General features: G+C 37.4%; 3 protein-coding genes across 3 annotated transcripts; 2 read left to right on the top strand and 1 right to left on the bottom strand.

The window, feature by feature from the left end:
• Positions 1-1,470: 1,470 nt before the first annotated feature.
• pld3 (phospholipase D) lies at positions 1,471-7,323 on the top strand (the record flags this gene model as incomplete). The annotated part of the gene is made up of 3 exons (XM_040900862.1): positions 1,471-6,812; positions 6,861-6,929; positions 6,998-7,323. The coding sequence occupies 3 exons, from the start codon at positions 1,471-1,473 to the stop codon at positions 7,002-7,004; spliced, it is 5,418 nt and encodes a 1,805-aa protein (XP_040750517.1). The 3' UTR covers positions 7,005-7,323.
• Positions 7,324-7,760: 437 nt separating this feature from the next.
• Positions 7,761-9,879, bottom strand: P175DRAFT_0502637 (uncharacterized protein). Its single transcript, XM_040897433.1, has one exon. The coding sequence runs from the start codon at positions 9,740-9,742 to the stop codon at positions 7,817-7,819; it is 1,926 nt and encodes a 641-aa protein (XP_040750516.1). The 5' UTR covers positions 9,743-9,879; the 3' UTR covers positions 7,761-7,816.
• Positions 9,880-10,067: 188 nt separating this feature from the next.
• P175DRAFT_0558694 (uncharacterized protein) lies at positions 10,068-10,976 on the top strand (the record flags this gene model as incomplete). The annotated part of the gene is made up of 4 exons (XM_040900861.1): positions 10,068-10,077; positions 10,150-10,279; positions 10,355-10,759; positions 10,808-10,976. 3 exons carry the CDS (start codon positions 10,068-10,070, stop codon positions 10,626-10,628), a joined length of 414 nt encoding a protein of 137 aa, XP_040750515.1. The 3' UTR covers positions 10,629-10,759; positions 10,808-10,976.
• Between the last annotated feature and the right edge of the window lie 7,096 nt (positions 10,977-18,072).

Here is an 18,072-nt window from a genome sequence, read left to right as displayed (position 1 = left end):
AAATCTTGGTGTTTTATTTGAACGGTTCTTCTAATGGTGTTCCAGAATAAATGTGAAGAGAGATGCCGGGGTTTAAATTATCTATCTATCTTTGCGTTTGTCCAAGCCTTCTATTTTCCCTACCTCTCTCTCTCCCCCTCTTCTTTTTTTTTGGCTCTCTTTTGTGAATGAATGATACAAGAATCATTACAGAGAGTGTGAAAAATTCCTTCTCTTGGCATACCAAGTCTTCCATGTACCTTTCCAGGGCTTGGACCGGTTGTGTACACCTTATTTTTATCATTATTATTTCCTTCTGGTTTACCCTTGGTTTATTTATACTCACGAGTCAATGACGTGCTTCTATTTTGTATATTTCTTCTTCTTTGTTCATCCCATTGTCCTCTATGCCTCTGATTCTTGATGCACGAATGTTTATTGGGGTATTCTGATTGCATTACAGCTGCAGCATAACATGTACAGAGAACTATAAGAATAGGGGATTGCCAAAGACCAGAATTTTTTACTCCTGTGTTGTAGCAGGGTGCTCTGAATGACTATCATGGCTTCCATGAGCGTGTTTAGTTAGAGAGCCCGACAGTCCAAAGATCTATATACGTATAACACGCAAGTCATTCAAGACTCAGTAAGATAAGCGCGAAGCTTTGTTTCCAAAAACACAGCTGCCCAGCGTACAAGCAGTGTATAAAGATATTTACTCGAGAGCTAGTTATTGCAAGGCGTGTTCCTAATTATACCTATACCTAGGTAGTAATAGAAAATACTAACAGCATTTTAAGAAACATACCTACCTTATGATTATAGCTATGCAGAGTGGAAGTGAATAAGTGCCAATCAATAACTAGTGAAATAAATAGCACTTGTTAGTGCAGGATACATAAGTGCAGTGGATAATAGTACATATATATATTTTTGAATTCCCCTATTTTAATACTTTCTCAAGTAAATTTCTAGTTTTCTTCATGAATTGTTGTTTTATAAGTAGTTTGGTTGGTTTCCGGTCCTATGAATTCTCCTCGATATCATATGTAACTATATATATATGTTGGCTTGACTCCGTATTTCTGTCAAAATCTGCAACTAGGAATCGATCCCCCCCTTTTACGGAGTACAACCCCATGTCTGCAGACACAGCCTTTATGTATATGGGATGGGGCGGACTCCACTGTGGTTCGCGTCAGAGTTCATTATTATTTTGGTTGTTGCCTGCGAACCAACCAACCAACTACTGTGAGTCTCATCTTTCTCCTGACCTATCTACCGTTCCCCCGGTTAACAAACACTAGCTTGATTAACTAGCCTTGCTTGCCTCCTGCGATCAACGTCTTGAGAGTTGAGATTCGATAATCATTATGATTTAACGGGATCTACTTTGATCCGCAGGTACCCTCTCCCTCGCTTCCCTCCCCCGCCTCCTAATAGCAACATCAGGGCCCGGTTTCTTACAGAGTGCACCCATTCTCAGGTACCATGCCCGAATCCTTAGTAAATCCCCCAGATATGAGGGATACTGAGAATGTTTCGGATCGGTTCTACTCTAGACGGCCCGAGCCTATATCGCTGTCGAACGTCCCGAAACTCTCCTCCCCTTTCCCTTCGCCGACCGAAGCCAAGCATCCCCCAGTAGGGAACCAAGTAAGCAGCGGGGAAATTGTACAAGATGGGGAGAGTGTCAATCACAGCAAGGGCAGGACGCCTGCAGGAAATACCAGTGGGATGTCGGAAATCCTGGACGCAGAGAATCCGGCCACGTTGAGTCTCCGACGACCAAACGACTCGAGTGTCGACAACCAAAGACAGGCATCGATTCAGACAGCGCCCACCTCCGTGCCCGGGTCGACTGCATCGCCGCCTCGTCCAAGTGTGCAGTTCTCGAGAGAAACGTCCGAGATAGATCATACGGCCCCCGAACCCGCATTGTCTCGACCCTCTTCGTCGATGGGCGATGATGCGGATTCCGGGTTAAAGGGAAAGCAATCGATATTTACAAAGTTGAAAGCCTTTGCGGCATCCCCATCGTTCGCAGCACACTCTCGCTCTGTTAGCACTGCAACAGTTGGAGAGAATAAACCGTCGAATGTGGACTTGGCTACCCCCGCCTCTGAAAGAGGAGAATTTCGATTCCCCAATACCCTAGAGGAAGAAGGAAGTGACATTGATGCAGATGCGGAGGAGAGTGCTGGGGAGCAGCGACCCCCCCGGGAACAGAAAAAAAAGCGACAGCTACGACGACAACAACAGCAACATACTGATTCTGCACCCGGAACCGAACCAAACACCCCGAAGATTATAAGTCGACCGTCGTTCCACCTGCACGGGTCCTTCACTCCCTTTGAAAACTACCGACCGGCCTTTTTCCAGCGCAGGGGAAGTGCCGGAGACCTCCCCCAGCAGCGCGAGGGTGTTTCCGAAGACGAGGGCCGTGATCGTCTCAACAGGGATACAGCTTGGAGGCGGAGAAGTACCTGGCTGGCCAATGCGCGCGGGCTGAGCACTACGGGACGACAGCTGGAGGGCCAAACAATCCAGGAAGAGAGTGCTAAGCGACCACGCAATTTTCGACGGATTACCGCCGGCCTGGCGGGCCCGTCTGACAACAATGGAGAAGGCCTGGCACCGCCCTGGAGGCGTCACCGGGCAGATCGTGGCTCTAGCCTCAGTGCGCAAAAGTGGAGGCAGATTAAGGCAGGGTTGAAAATGATCGGGCAGAGACGCAAGGTCGATAACACTGTGGACCACGCAAAGTCGGCCGAATTGTTGGCAGAACTGGCGTCAGGAGTACCGGCTGCTCTGATATTGGCGAGTATGTTCCAACGAGATGAACATGGCAGCAAGCGCATCCCTATCCTCCTAGAGCAGCTCAAAGTTCGCGTCACGGATAGCAAGATCGACTCGCACTCGGGAGATCGTCACCTGGTCTTTCGAATTGAACTGGAGTACGGCAGTGGCATGACACGCATGAAATGGATCATCCACCGAACCTTGAGAGATTTTGCAAACATTCACCTGAAATATAAGCTCCACTTCGGGACCCAAAAATACATCCAATTGCGAAACACCGAAGGGGGCCAAAACCTTCCTCGCTTCCCCCGCAGCGCGTTTCCATACCTGCGAGGTGTTCGGGGTTTGGATAGTGATGCAGAAGATGAGGAAGATGAGGGCGGATATGAAACCGCAGCTGAGGCCACGAGTGGCAATGAAAGGATTTGTAGAAGGCAGCTACAACCACAGCATGCACGCAGACGGTCTTCTGGTGGCATATCCCGCAGACTGTCAAGCCTAACGAATCCGGATGGAGACAACACTGCTCCCGAAGGCCCGGCTAAGCGGGACAGCTACCCAGAGCGGCAGAGGAGAAAGTTGGAATCTTACTTGCAGAAGTTGATTCGGTTCCTCATCTTTAAACCAGACAGCAACCGTTTGTGTAAGTTCCTCGAACTGTCTGCCTTGGGCGTCCGTCTTGCCGCGGAAGGGAGTTATCACGGAAAGGAGGGATACTTGATGATCCAGTCATCCAAGGGTCTTGACTTCCGGCGAGCTCTTACTCCGGGTATGGTAAAGAAACGACATTCGCCGAAATGGTTTCTTGTCCGGCACAGTTACGTTGTCTGCGTTGACTCACCTGAAGAAATGAATATTTACGACGTGTTCTTGGTCGACGCTTTCTTTAAGCTACAGACGCAGAAGATCAGTCTGCGACATCAGAAAGCGAAAGAGTTTGCGAAGTCTGCGACAGAATCAGCAAGGCATCCCCAACATCACACGCTGAGACTCGAAAACTCCGAGCGAAAGCTCCGTCTGCTGGCTAGGAACGAGCGCCAGCTCCATCAGTTTGAGGATTCCATCCATTTCATGGTCTCTAACACCCCATGGGCGAAACCCAATCGTTTCGACAGCTTTGCACCAGTCCGTCACAACTGCTTTGCGCAATGGCTGGTGGACGCCCGGGACCACATGTGGGTAGTGTCCCGAGCAATTAACCAAGCCAAGGACGTCATCTATATTCATGACTGGTGGCTCAGCCCAGAGCTTTACATGCGACGGCCAGCTGCAATCAGTCAGAAGTGGCGATTGGATCGTCTGCTCCAACGCAAGGCTCGCGAGGGTGTGAAGATCTTTGTCATTATGTATCGCAATATCAACTCCGCCATCCCTATTGACTCGGAATACTCCAAGTTTTCCCTCCTTGACTTACACCCGAATGTTTTTGTCCAAAGGTCTCCAAATCAATTCAGACAGAATACATTCTTCTGGGCCCACCACGAGAAGCTTTGCATCATCGACCATACCCTCGCCTTTGTGGGTGGAATCGATTTGTGTTTTGGGCGATGGGATACCCCACAGCATCTTTTGACAGATGATAAGCCAACTGGGTTTGAGACGCCTGGGGGACCGAAAGATGCAGATCACTGTCAACTCTGGCCGGGCAAGGACTACTCCAACCCCCGTATACAAGACTTCTACGATCTGGACAAACCCTATGAGGAAATGTATGATCGTAATGTGGTTCCTCGGATGCCTTGGCATGACATATCCATGCACGTTGTTGGCCAACCGGCGAGAGATCTTACTCGTCATTTTGTCCAGCGGTGGAATTATATCCTGCGTCAACGAAAACCGACCCGCCCAACACCTTTTCTATTGCCTCCACCGGATTTCGAGGCTGCCGATCTAGAAGCTCTTGGCCTCGATGGAACCTGTGAAGTTCAGATCTTGCGCTCCAGCAGCATGTGGTCGACAGGCACCCCGGATATTACCGAGCATAGTATCATGAATGCATACGTCAAATTGATCGAGGAATCTGAGCATTTCGTCTACATCGAGAACCAGTTCTTCATTAGTACTTGCGAGATCGATGGCAGAAAGATCGAAAATTTGATTGGTGATGCACTCGTCGAGCGGATTACTCGAGCTGCAAAGAACAAGGAGGCCTGGCGGGCGGTCATTGTTATTCCTCTGATTCCAGGATTCCAGAACACAGTCGATAGCGAAGGTGGAACTAGTGTTCGTCTGATTATGATGTGCCAGTACCGGAGTATTTGCCGTGGGGAAACGTCTATATTTGGACGCCTTCGGGCTCTGGGAATTGAACCTGAAGACTATATCCAGTTCTTCAGTCTTCGGTCCTGGGGTAAGATTGGTCCTCAGAAGCAACTTGTTACAGAGCAGCTCTATATTCATGCCAAGTGCATGGTTGTAGATGATCGGGCGGCCATTATTGGATCGGCCAACATCAACGAGAGGTCTATGTTGGGGTCACGAGACTCCGAGGTTGCAGCCGTGGTGCGCGATACAGATATGATTTGGTCTACCATGAACGGTCGTCCTTATCTCGTTGGGCGGTTCCCGCACACCCTTCGTATGCGTCTCATGAGAGAACATCTGGGTATCGATGTCGACGAGTTGATGGAACACTCACTAGCAACAGAGGAAGAGCTACGAAAGATCCAAATCGAGGAAGAAGAGCCAAAGCCATCCGGAAGCCAGAATAAGCAAGACTCAGAGTCCCTGATGTTAGAGAAACAGGATGAGAGGGACATGATCGAGCGTCGACATCGGATCCAGGACGAATTTCTGTCTCGTTCAGAAGAAATGCATAGTTTTAATCATGACGTCGATTGGGAGCAGGGCAATAACCCGAACCTCAAGTCCAACAGGAAGCTTACTGCGGATGCAAGAGTCACTTCCAATCAAGAACATAGGAACGATGTGGACGGGCTTGGCTCTGACAATCTGCATTGCGCCTTGCAGGCTGGGCTGGGTGATGGCCGGGATTCACAGGTCCTCGATAGCAAGAAAGAGGTCTTGGTTTCTTCCCTTGCAAGTGAGGGCAAGGGAACTATCCAGCAACCAAAAACCTCGCCGACGAAGACCTCCCCGCGGAGTACTCCTAATGGCAGGGATCTCAAGGAAGCACCCCCAGCCATTGCCCACCATGATGGCGAATCGCCGCTTGTCGTGGAAGGATTGCTAACAGCCCGCAACCCGTCGTTGCCACTGAATGACAACGAAATCAATGGCAAGGGGACTCCCGTCACACCGAAAGAGAAATTCGATACGTTGAAGCACTCTCACCCACTTGGTTCTGATATCCCGCATATTTTCATCGATAAGGACTGCATGAGAGACCCTGTCCTCGACCTCTTCTACCTGGACACCTGGCTTGCTGTTGCTGATAAAAACACCAAGATTTTCCGGTCCGTATTCCGTTGTATGCCTGATAGCGAGGTGAAGTCCTGGAAAGAGTACAAAGAGTACGCAGCCTATGGGGATAAGTTTGCCGAGATGCAGAGCCAACACAGCGCCAAGGCATTCAAACCGCCTCATCAACGACAGACAGGACCTCCCGGTACGGGTGCCAGCTGGGCCACCGGGCTGAAACATAACGTTTCCGTGTCCCAGGCCGCCGGTGCAGGGGCTTCTGGAATCGAACCGAAGGACAGACCAACAGGCGAAAAATCCGATCCTCTTTCAAATTCAAATGATCGACCAGTGTCCGCGGGGCTGAATCCAGAAACTACACCCCCAGTAGACGAGAAATCGGCTCTGAAATCAGCAAACACGGGTACCGGACGTCACGAGCGACACGACGAAGGTTGCTCTTCCGGAGATGACCAGGAGAAGCCTCAAGTGAATTATTCGGAGGCATTGAACCGCAACGCTACGACTCGATCACGGCGACGAAGACGAAGGGCTACAACTCTCGGCTCTAAGCGGGATTTCCATTCATCCGATGAGATTATGGACAAGCAGCATGCGGAAGATCTCCTTAATCAGGTTCAGGGGCACCTTATCCTCTGGCCCTACGACTGGTACGTTCCTTGCTGGATTGCCTTGAATCCCTACTAACGGTGGTGTAGGCTCGAGAAAGAAGAACAAGGTGGAAACTGGCTTTACACTCTGGATCAAATCTCTCCTCTGGAAATTTAGTAAGTTGCTTCGGCAGATATTTTGCCCCCAAAAATCGAAGTGCATGTGCATGCTAACTATGCTATAGCAATTAAATCTACCCCATACCATACATACCTCCTCGATTTCTCACGTCTTTCCATTCCACCAAAATCTCCTATGTTCCCGGCCCCTTTTTGCACCCATCCTGTTCCACTTGATTATTTTAGAGCGATTGTTTGTACCTGCTTTGTTATTTGAGTCCCTTTTTCCTCCTTGTAATATAATGTTGGCCCATATAACTGGTGTGACTGAACTGCATTCGTAACCCTGTTCAGCCTTTGCTTTGTTTTTTTATAGCAAGCGGGTGTTCTATCTATCTATACGCAGGTTTCTTCTTTATCTTGTCTCGTTTTTTTTTTTTTTTTTTTTTTTGAGCGTTTATTGCATCAAATAACTAGGACTTCTAATACATACGTAGTCAGTCAGAAGACATAAGGCTATTTATTTCTGGCAAAGATTGAATAAGGAAAAAAAAAAAAAAACATCTCTTATGCTTTCTTTACCTATCTATCTATCTATCTATCTATCTATTTTGGGCAGGTTGCTGTTCTAACCTTATGACTTACTTACTTACTTACTATGGAGTACCTAAAGCAGAGCAGACACTTGTTATTATATATATATAGGTAGATAGTTACATACTTTAGTTATCTAGATGGAGATTGTATGATATCAAGCCCAGGTCCATTCATTCATTCATTCATCGGCGCTAAGGCAGCTGTAACTACGATGTTGACTGCTCTTAGAAAGTAGGAATCATTCCGCAAGTGAGAGAGAAAAGAGAAAAGATTTTGCTTATTCTAAAGTCAAGGGTATAGTGCGGATTCTATATTTTATTGTTATTGTACATATATATATATATATATTACATCGGATTGCCGAGCAAGCGCCGTCGGAGATGAAAGGCATGGAAGTTCGCATGAAGAACATTATTCAGAATGCTCTTGCGTGTGGCCTGCGGCTCTGGTTCTTCCCACAGGCTCAAAGCCTCCTGGAGCGATTTATATGCTTTTGCAAAACCAGCTTGAATCTCGGGGGTTCGTTTACAGGAACGCCCGAGATCGTTCATGTAGTTGGCTGGATCCTGGACGCAGAGTTGAGACGCGGCCGCTGGTTTTCTCGCAGCCGTGCCCCTTTTCGTCTTGAGGAGGGCATACTGACCGCGCAGATGGGCGGGAAGATCCTCGTTCTCGCTTTTGTATATTCGGCTTGCTGCTTTAAGGGAACCCGCATTGAAAAGACCTGGGGGGTCGACTGCAATTCCGGTCGAGGCCAGGTTGATCTCAAGACCGAGAGACCGGAGAAAGGCGAGTAGAGCTTGTGCGCAGCTGTCTTCGCGCCGGAAGCGGCCATGGTTCATCTTGAGGAAGGCGGCAAGAACCATAATCAGGGTCTCACTCCTGATGGATTCGGAATCACTGCCAAATAACTTTTTGGTCTCTAGGATCAAGCGCGTGGTCATGTAGAGAGACCGAAGAATCGGATACTCTGCGTGGTAGTCCCTAATGTACTCAACGGACGCAGGGATTCCTTCGCCACATTGGAATTGGATCCGGAGACCTGTTGGCTCGTGGATGGCTGCTAGGCCCTGAGATGAAGTTCGTTCCAGCTCCAGGCTATACTTGGGGCTTTTGCGGAGGGCAGTTTCGACCTTTTCTAGCACTTCGCGGTGGAGTCGGAGCATCTGCGGGCGAGCCGGGCTGGGGCTTCGGATGCTACTAACTGAGCGTAATGGATCCTGGACAGGGAGCAGAAAATTGAGATCAGAGTGGCTCATTGCGAACCCCGTGCGCCAAGATCCCATCAGCTGTGGAGCATGAGAAACTTTCGCTAGAACCTTGTTTACATCCGAGGTCACTTGTTGTATTGTTCTTTGCTCTGCAAGAGTTGGGGACAGGTGCCTCTCCAGAGCGAGAATCTCCGCATTTAGTTGCGAAACACCACTTGAGAAGTCCTTGCGCGGGTTCAAATGAACTAACCATGGGGTTTCATCTGACTCGCCCAACCATTTATTAACATTCCATGAAAGCAAGTGCCATGGAGAAGCCTGTTCTGGAAAAGGCCGTTCATTGTGGGAAAGGGTTTGATCGAGAGGCTTATTGAGCTTGGGACGGTTGACATTATCGTGTTTGCTTCTTTCCTTGATTTTCTTGTCTCCGACAAGGCCTTTAAGCTCATCAATAAACCGGTCCTCATCAGTGGCAAGGTCCTCCGTATTGCCAAGGAGCACCCCATTAGAGTTGGGCTGTGATGTATTTGACCCCGATAGCCGATTATGTAGTTCATTTCTGGTAGTATTTCCTGGAAGAGGGGTAGAGAGGGCCTCTTCTTCTATCGCGTATGAATCGAACACCTGGCGTACAATTTGGCGCCGGTGTACAGATCGACGGACGTCGAGCGCCTTCAATCGATGGGCTTTGCGAATAGTTCCACTGGAAGCCCCTGAGAAAACCCAGCGGATTTGGACATTGGATTGGTCTGTAGATTGAGGAACTTCAGACGTCGTCCGGCTACTGATTTCATTAATAGATAAAGCTTCCTTCGCAGCGGGCGGCGTCTTGTATTGGTCTGTAGATGTCTTCTGTGGAGGCTCTTTGGCGGTTATTGGACGTCCCACCCAACGTATGAGTTTGCGTCGATTTGCATATCGATGGGCCTGGAGGGTTTTCGCGAGGCTGTTTTCATTAATAGGCGAAGCTTCCTTCGCCCGAAGGGATAACTGGGAAAATTTCCGACGGGCGAGATAAAGAGGAGCGGAGGTTAGATGATTCAAGGCAGAATAAAGGCGCATCATTGCGCGATCACCGAGGCGAAAAACGCATTGCCAGGCAAAGAAAGAGGTGAGAGGTTGGGAAAGTAGAGAGGAAGTGAGACAGCTAAAAAAAAAATAATACAGAGGGGTTTTATGTCTACCTCGCTCTTTTTGCAATGATCTTCTGGTGGAGTTGAGAAACTTCGTTATGGCAGAATACTTTTGTTTCCACCTGATATGATCACGTGGAGATGTCTGCCTAGGGCATCAGTTTTGAGGGTCATAGTTATGGTATTGTACTCGGTCTCTACCTGTTCTCGGTGTTCTTGGAGTTCTCGCTATTCCCCCCTTGGTAGCTACAAATATGGCTTCCAGTACCTATAGATAAAAAGCACTATCCGGCTCTAAACTATACTTCGAATTTGGGGCCTGGAAAATCGGCAAAGATCTCTCAAGCAAAGTTCGACAACAGGAAAACCAACAAGGTGGCTTTACATACGAACGGCACGAGGTATATGAAGCGACAAGGATTGATCAACCTTCTAAAACGCCTGACATCATAAAGATTAAAAAGCAGTAAGTCTCTATTGTTGTCTGAGGGAATAGACACAGGGCTAGGATGAAGGAAAGGAACCGGACTAACATTAATAGAATCGTCTCTTGGAGTAACTATGGTTATTCCGAGCCTAGTGACGAGGTTTGCCGTGAAATCCACAATCTATCCCAGTTAGAAGACTGCAGGAGCACGCCTAAACTTCTTGGGTACGCTGTCCGAAAGCAAGGCTCCAGTGACGAACTACCAGGCGGATATATTGCACAGATTGTGATGCAGCAGGTCCCCGGAGAGAATCTACATGGCTTTGACACATTTACGAAAGAGGAGCAGAATCGTATTCGAGTTGCATTTATAGAAATCATGGGATAGAAAAGGCTGAGATAGAAAACGTTTTGAGTTAGAGCTCTGCTAACGGCCTTTAGGGAGCTGTGTTCCCGCTATTTTACTCATTGGGACCCTCGAATAGAAAATATTATATGGGAACCCGAAAGTGGACAATGGTATGTGGCTTTCTTGAATTATCTCCGGTTCCTGCTGACTTGCTGCAGCTTTATTGTGGACCTTGAAGACGTTGAGCAACATACAAATCGAACCAAGGATGCCTTGATGCATTAGAACAATTGGAGTACTGGGGTCTAATCGAGAGACAATATGATAGTATACTCTTCGTTCCTCTCTAAAATCTACAAGTGGCCCATATTATGTCTAACATACTGGCGTTTCGGTACATGTAGAGCATCACCCCAATTGTGCTATAGTTATAGATACTAGGCCTGTCTATATATCCATGCCTTTCTGCCCACCTAAACCACTACCCGCTTTAGGTGCGCTACATATTCTTCATGATCACACATTCTTCGCGATTTTTTAATATTTAAAGCTATATAATAATAATAATACTAGTAATTAAAATAAAAAAACTCTCTAGCTTCTTTAGTATATCTTATATTATTAATTCCTCTTTAAATTAACTTCTGCAAGCATGAAGGGAGTAGAAAATCATATACTTTCTTTTTTTACTTTACTAATCTCCTCTACTTATATTTAGTATCCTTTGCCTTCCTATCTTTAATTAATTAAATAGTATCACAAACTCTTAGAACCCTATTACTAAATAGACTTTTAATCTAGTACTTAGTATAAACCCAGTATTAAGGCTCTTATATAGCCCTAATTCTTTAAATTACTTCTTAAGTTATTTTTAGCCCCTTAAGCTTCTTTACCTAATATTAAAAGAGTTTTAATATATTCTACCTTATCTAGTTAGATACCTTATCAAGTTCCTTTATAACCTTTACCTAATTCTTTAGAAGAGCCTCTATTATTACTAGAGGACTATTTTTAATACTAGAGGATAGTAATAGTGGTAGAGATAGGGTTTAATAAAAATTAATTAATATATCTAGTATATCTATCTAATTTACTAGTTTTTTAATAATTTTAGTACTATTAACTAGCTAGATATTATATTCTTTAAAGGCATCTTAAATAATTTACTGGTAAAAGGTCTAGTTATAGATTAGCTAGATAATCTTTAAGAACTCTACCTTCCTATATAGCTTATCCCCCTATTAAGATAGCTTATTATTCTTAAGGTAAAAATTAGTCTTATAAGTAAGAAAAGATTTTCTATTAAGAAATTAGTAGAAATATGTTAAATAAGCTATAAAATTAAAGAGAATAATATTATTTTTCTTATAATATTATAGAAATTTAAGTATAAGGTATAAGCTATAATTATTAAATATTAGATATTATTTCTTATCTTACTTAGTATAATTAGGATACTTTATTTTAGTATTAAATTAATATAACCAGGCAAGTATAAGCTTATTAGTTATCTAATTATTTAAGAATATTACTATTATTATTTTAGGTAATAGTTATTCTATATTATAATATTAGACCTCTATATAGTTACTTATTATTTTAAAAATAAAAAATAGGTCTATTACTTAATTATCTATAGTAATATATTTAACTATAGTAATATTTTTACCTTACTTACTTTTTACAAGATCAGGGTGTCACAGTGCAAAGCCATAGTACCTATCTAGTTAGATTCTGCCTTGACTGTCTACCCTTATTCCTGTATTTAAGCTATATTATCCTTAATCCTATTATAGCTCTTTAAGCTATATCCTATCTATTACTTAATACTTATTATTCTACTATTCTATCTAGTTAGCTCCTAATTAATAAATATTTAAATCTAATTTTACCCTCTAATATTATATAGCTCCTCTTTACTAGAAGTTAATTACTACTATTATACCTGCCTTACTACTTATATTACTTAAAAATATAGAAATCTTCCTATATAATATCCCTAATAAATTAAGATAATATATTACTAAAATATACTAATTTTTTATTATTATTATAAAAAAATTTTATAAATTATTTATCTTATACTTTACTATTATTAACCTTTTTAACTATATTTAATAAAAAAATAGTATAATTAAGTACTAGAAGATATAAGCTAAAGAAATTTAATAAAAGTTATTTAAAGTACTTACTTAGAATAGCATGCCTTCTTAATTATTATTTTCTTTTAAAAAAGATACTAATATTACTACTCTCCCTATTATTACTACTACTCTTATTATATTTATTCTTACTACTTAAACCTCTAAATAACTTCCTAACTCTAATAAGTTTAATAATTAATAAAGTAATTTAAGATACTTTATTTCTTAAATTTACTAAAAAATAATTATAAATCTTAATTATTTCTTAATCCTAAATAGTAAAATAGCTTATATAACTAGTTATTTTAAAGAAATCTTATATATCTAAATCTTATTATATATCTAAGATAGAATCTATAAATTAAATAATTATATTAAGATTTTAGAAATCTTAAAGAAAGCTTTTAAAAATTTAAATCTAGAAATTAATATTTATATTAATCTATTCTATCTTTAATAAATTTATTATAAATTTAATATTTTTTTTACTAAATTCTAATATCTTATATTAAAAGAAAATATAAATAAAAATATCTTACTTATAATTCTAGAATAGGTTATTAACTAAAAACTTTAAAAAATATTAATATACTTTAAAGCCCTATTATAATATTATAACTTTACTAATTACCTATAAAATCTAGAAAATTACTATTATTATTATATAAGTACTGCCTTACCCCTATTTATAAAGAATTTCTAGCCTTCCTAACTTATTTTAAAGTTAACTCTTACTACCTAAATTCTTATAGTCCTTATTAATCTTATTATTACTACTGCTCCTACTAAAGACTTAATAGACCTATCTATTACCTATTACCTTAATTATCAAACCTAATACCTGTATTACTACTATAGCAGTACTAACTACTTAGTAGGTAGCTACTTATACCCTAATTAAAGACTAACCAGCTATATTTCTATATCTACTACTAAACTAGACCTATACTTCCTATTAATTAGAACCCTGCCTACCAAATACCTTATATTCCCTAAATTAGAAAATAAAGTATTCCTAACCTAAGCTATAATTAGGAATACCCCTAGTACTCTCTCTACCTATTAAAGGCTGTAATAGCTAGAATAATAGTAGAAGAGGAAAATTACTAATCTAAATTAATAATTCTACTTATTAACCTAAAGACCCCTAATAAGATTCTACTAATCTTTATTATAATTAACTCTAGAATTAAGAGTAAATATTTTATAAACTATAATTAGACTATAGATAACTAATTAGAGATACTACTATTAAAGAACCTTATTTTATTAAGGGGATTTAATAATACTCTAGTAAAGTTTAGTAATATTATTTATTTTATTTATTTAATCTAAAAAATTTATAATTATACTAAAAAAAATATTATTTTTCTTATAACCTAACTTATATACTTTCTTATTATTCTTAGCTTATCTTAATTAAAAATCTATAATCCCTAGATTAGATTTACTAATTATATTATTTTATTTAAAAGCCCCTATTATAGAAAATACTATAATATACCTCTAAAGTCTATAAAGATTTTAGTATTATATAATATATTATTAAAAGCTTCTTCCTAATACCTTAATCCCTACCCTAAATCTCTAAAGAACTAAGATATTACTAGAATCTTAGTTACTACCTGTACTATATATGCCTGCTATAGATACTAGATATTTATTATTACTATTACTAATATTAAAGCTACTCTAAATCCTATTACTATTATTAAATCTAAATTATAAGAATAACTATCTCCTAAGTTTACTAAATTCTATAATATATTCTTATTAAAGAAGGCTAAGTATTTACTACTTTACTAATCTAATAATTATAAGATTAAATTACTACCTAAAAAAATCTTATCTTTTAAGAGCCTATATAGCATGTCCTAAGATAAACTAAAAATTTTAAAGAAATAGATTAAAGAGAATCTAAAAAAAGATTTTATTTATTCTAATTTCTTTCCTGCTATATCCCTTATTCTATTTATAAAGAAATCTAGAGAAGACTTATAATTCTATATAGATTACCAAGCCCTAAATATAATTATTATAAAAGATTATTACTTATTACTATTAATAAAAGAAATATTAAATAACTTAAAAGAGATAAAATATTTCTTAAAAATTAATATTATTTTTACTTTTAATAATCTATAAATTAAGAAAGAATAAGAATATCTTACTATTTTTTAAACTTAATTAGGCCTATTTAAATCCTTAATAATATTATTTAGATTTACTAGAGCCCTAATATTATTCTAGAAATTTATTAATAAAACCCTATATAATTATCTAGATATCTTTTATATTATATATCTAGATAATATTCTAATTTATAGCTAAATTTATACTAAATATATTTATTATATTTAATAAGTATTAGAATACCTATAAGTAGTAGGACTTTATATTAAATTTAGTAAATATAAATTTTTTATGTATGAGATAAAGTTCCTAGGACTAATTATAGGTAGAGATAGCTTCTAAATAGACTTTAATAAAGTAAAAATAATCACTAAGTAGGAAATATTAACTTATCTAACTAATATTTAAGTCTTTATTAGCTTTAAGAATTTTTACTATTAATTTATTTATAATTTTTTAAAAATTATTAGATTATTAGTTAATCTAACTAAGAAGGATATTAACTTTAATTAAATACTTACTTACTAAGAAATATTTAAATAATTAAAAGCTACTTTTATAAATATCTTAATATTAAAATCTTTTAACTAGTTAAAAAATATAATTCTAGAAATTAATATCTCTAATTATATATTTACTAGAGTACTATTATAATATAATAATAAAGATATATTATATCTTATTATATTTTTCTCTAAGAAATATTCTATAATAAAATATAATTATAAGATTTATAATAAAGAATTATTAGTTATTATTTACTACTTTAAAAAATAGTATCCTAAATTAGAAAAGACTTTATTACTTATAAAGATTATTATAGATTACTAGAATCTAGAATATTTTATATTAATTAAGCTACTAAATTATTAATAAGCCTGCTAGTTTAAATTTTTATTAAAATTTAACTTCTAAATATATTACTACCCTAGGAAGTTAGGTATTAAGCTTAATATATTAACTAGGAGGTTAGAAAATCTATCTAAGAAGAGGAATAAATAATTCCTTTACTAGAGCTAGACTATCCTAAAATCTAAAAATCTACTACCTAAGACTACTACTAATCTAAGACTAAATATTAATAATTAATATTAAGTATACTTTATTAAATAACTTATTACTAATAAACTAATCTCCCTATTACTAATACTATAACTACTATTTAATAAAGCTTATCTATAAGATAAGAAGCTCTAGTCTATTCTAAATATCCTAAAGAATAGTCTACTAAGATACCCTAATATTATACTAGCTAACTATAGATATATTAATCTATATCTAAAATATTAAGACTAACTTTACATGCCTAATTATAATAAGATAAAAGCTAAAATACTAAAACTCTATTATAAAAATTCTATTACTAGATATTCTAAAAGAACTAAGATATATAAATTAATATTATATAAATATTTCTAGCCTAAAATCTATAAGTATATTAATTAATAAGTCTAGAATTATTATCTCTACTACTAAATTACTCCTTCCTAAGAAATAAAGTAAGGAGTACTAAAGTCTCTACTAATTTCTAAATATACCTGGCAAGATATAAGTATAGATTTTATTATATATTTACTATTAAATAATAACTATAATATTATTCTAGTTATAGTTAACTATCTAATAAAAATAAAGTACTTTCTTCCCTATACTAGAATAATTAATACTAAAAAAGTAATTAATCTATTTCTTAAATATATCTAGAAACTCTATAGTATTCTTAAAATAATTATATTAGATTATAGAGTCTAGTTTATTACTATTTTTTAAAAATACCTAATATCCTGCCTAAAAATCTATAATCTACTATCTACTACTTATTACCCTAAGACTAATAACTAAACTAAATATACTAATATTATCTTAAAATAATACTTGCAAGTATATATATTATATTTATAAGATAATTAGTCTAAATAGTTATTAATAACTAAATTTATTACTAACTTTATCTACTCTAAGTTTATAGGAGTATTACTATTTATAGCTAATTATAGATTTTACCTAATATTAAGATTTAAATTAAGTTACTTTACTATCTATCTTACTAAGAAAAATATTAAGAAATTTACTAATATTATATATAAGATTTATAAATTTATTTATATTAAGATTCTATCTACTTAAGTCTATTATAAAATATAAACTAATTATTAAAGATAACCTATATATTACTATATTATAGGGTAAAAAGTCTAGCTAGATATTTATAATATTTAAATACTCTATCTATAAAAGAAATTAGACTAGAAAAATTTTAAGCTATATTATATTAAAAAGATTATTAACTTATATATTTATAAACTTAAATTATTTAAAAGTATAAGAATCTATCTTATATTTAATATATTTTTATTCTATCCTACTATTAATAACTCTTTACTTAGTTAATATTCTAATCTACTACTACTTATTAAAGTAGAAGAATTAAAAAAATAGGAAGTTAAGAAAATCCTTAATTCTTAATAAGTTTATTAAGGCTATAGTAAACTTAAGCTATAATATATTATTAAGTAAATTAAATATAATAAGCTAACTAAAGAACTTATTAAATATCTAGAGAATATCTATTAACTAGTAAATAATTACTATCTCTATTATCTTAAGAAACCCCAGCTAATTCCTTCCTAGTCTTAATAGAGCTTAATCCTAAGAAAGGGGGTACTATTATAGTATAAAGCTATAGTATCTATTTAATTAGATTCTACCTTAATTATCTACTCTTATTCCTATATTTAAGCCATATTATTCTTAATCCTATTATAGCTCTTCAAGCTATATCCTGTTTATTACCTAATACTTACTATTTTGCTGTTCTGTCTGGTTAGCTCCTAGTCAATAAATATCTGAATCTGACTCTGCCCCCTGACACAGGGCATTTAAGACTCCTAAAAACCTTCTTATTATAACCTTTACCTAGTTAGAAACCATATTTATTAAAGTTATAGATAAGGCAAGCTAGGACCCTATAAAGAAGTAATTTTAAAAAGTTATACTAGTATTAAAGCAAGCTAGTATTTTCTACTTATATTTGCTTTAATTTCTTAGTCTTTTACTTTACTAAAGTAAGTCCTAGATCTACTAGTATATGTAATTTAAATTAATATAGTTATATCTTACTAACTTACTTATCTAACCCCATGCAAGTAAGTATCTAATTTACTTATACTATAATAACTATAGGAATTAGTAGGATATTCTATTTC

This window comes from Aspergillus ochraceoroseus, assembly GCF_002846915.1.
Source record: "Aspergillus ochraceoroseus IBT 24754 chromosome Unknown P175scaffold_6, whole genome shotgun sequence".
Classification (NCBI taxonomy): domain Eukaryota; kingdom Fungi; phylum Ascomycota; class Eurotiomycetes; order Eurotiales; family Aspergillaceae; genus Aspergillus; species Aspergillus ochraceoroseus.
The sequence above is the reverse complement of the archived record's forward strand: the minus strand, read 5'-3'. Positions and strand labels throughout refer to the sequence as shown.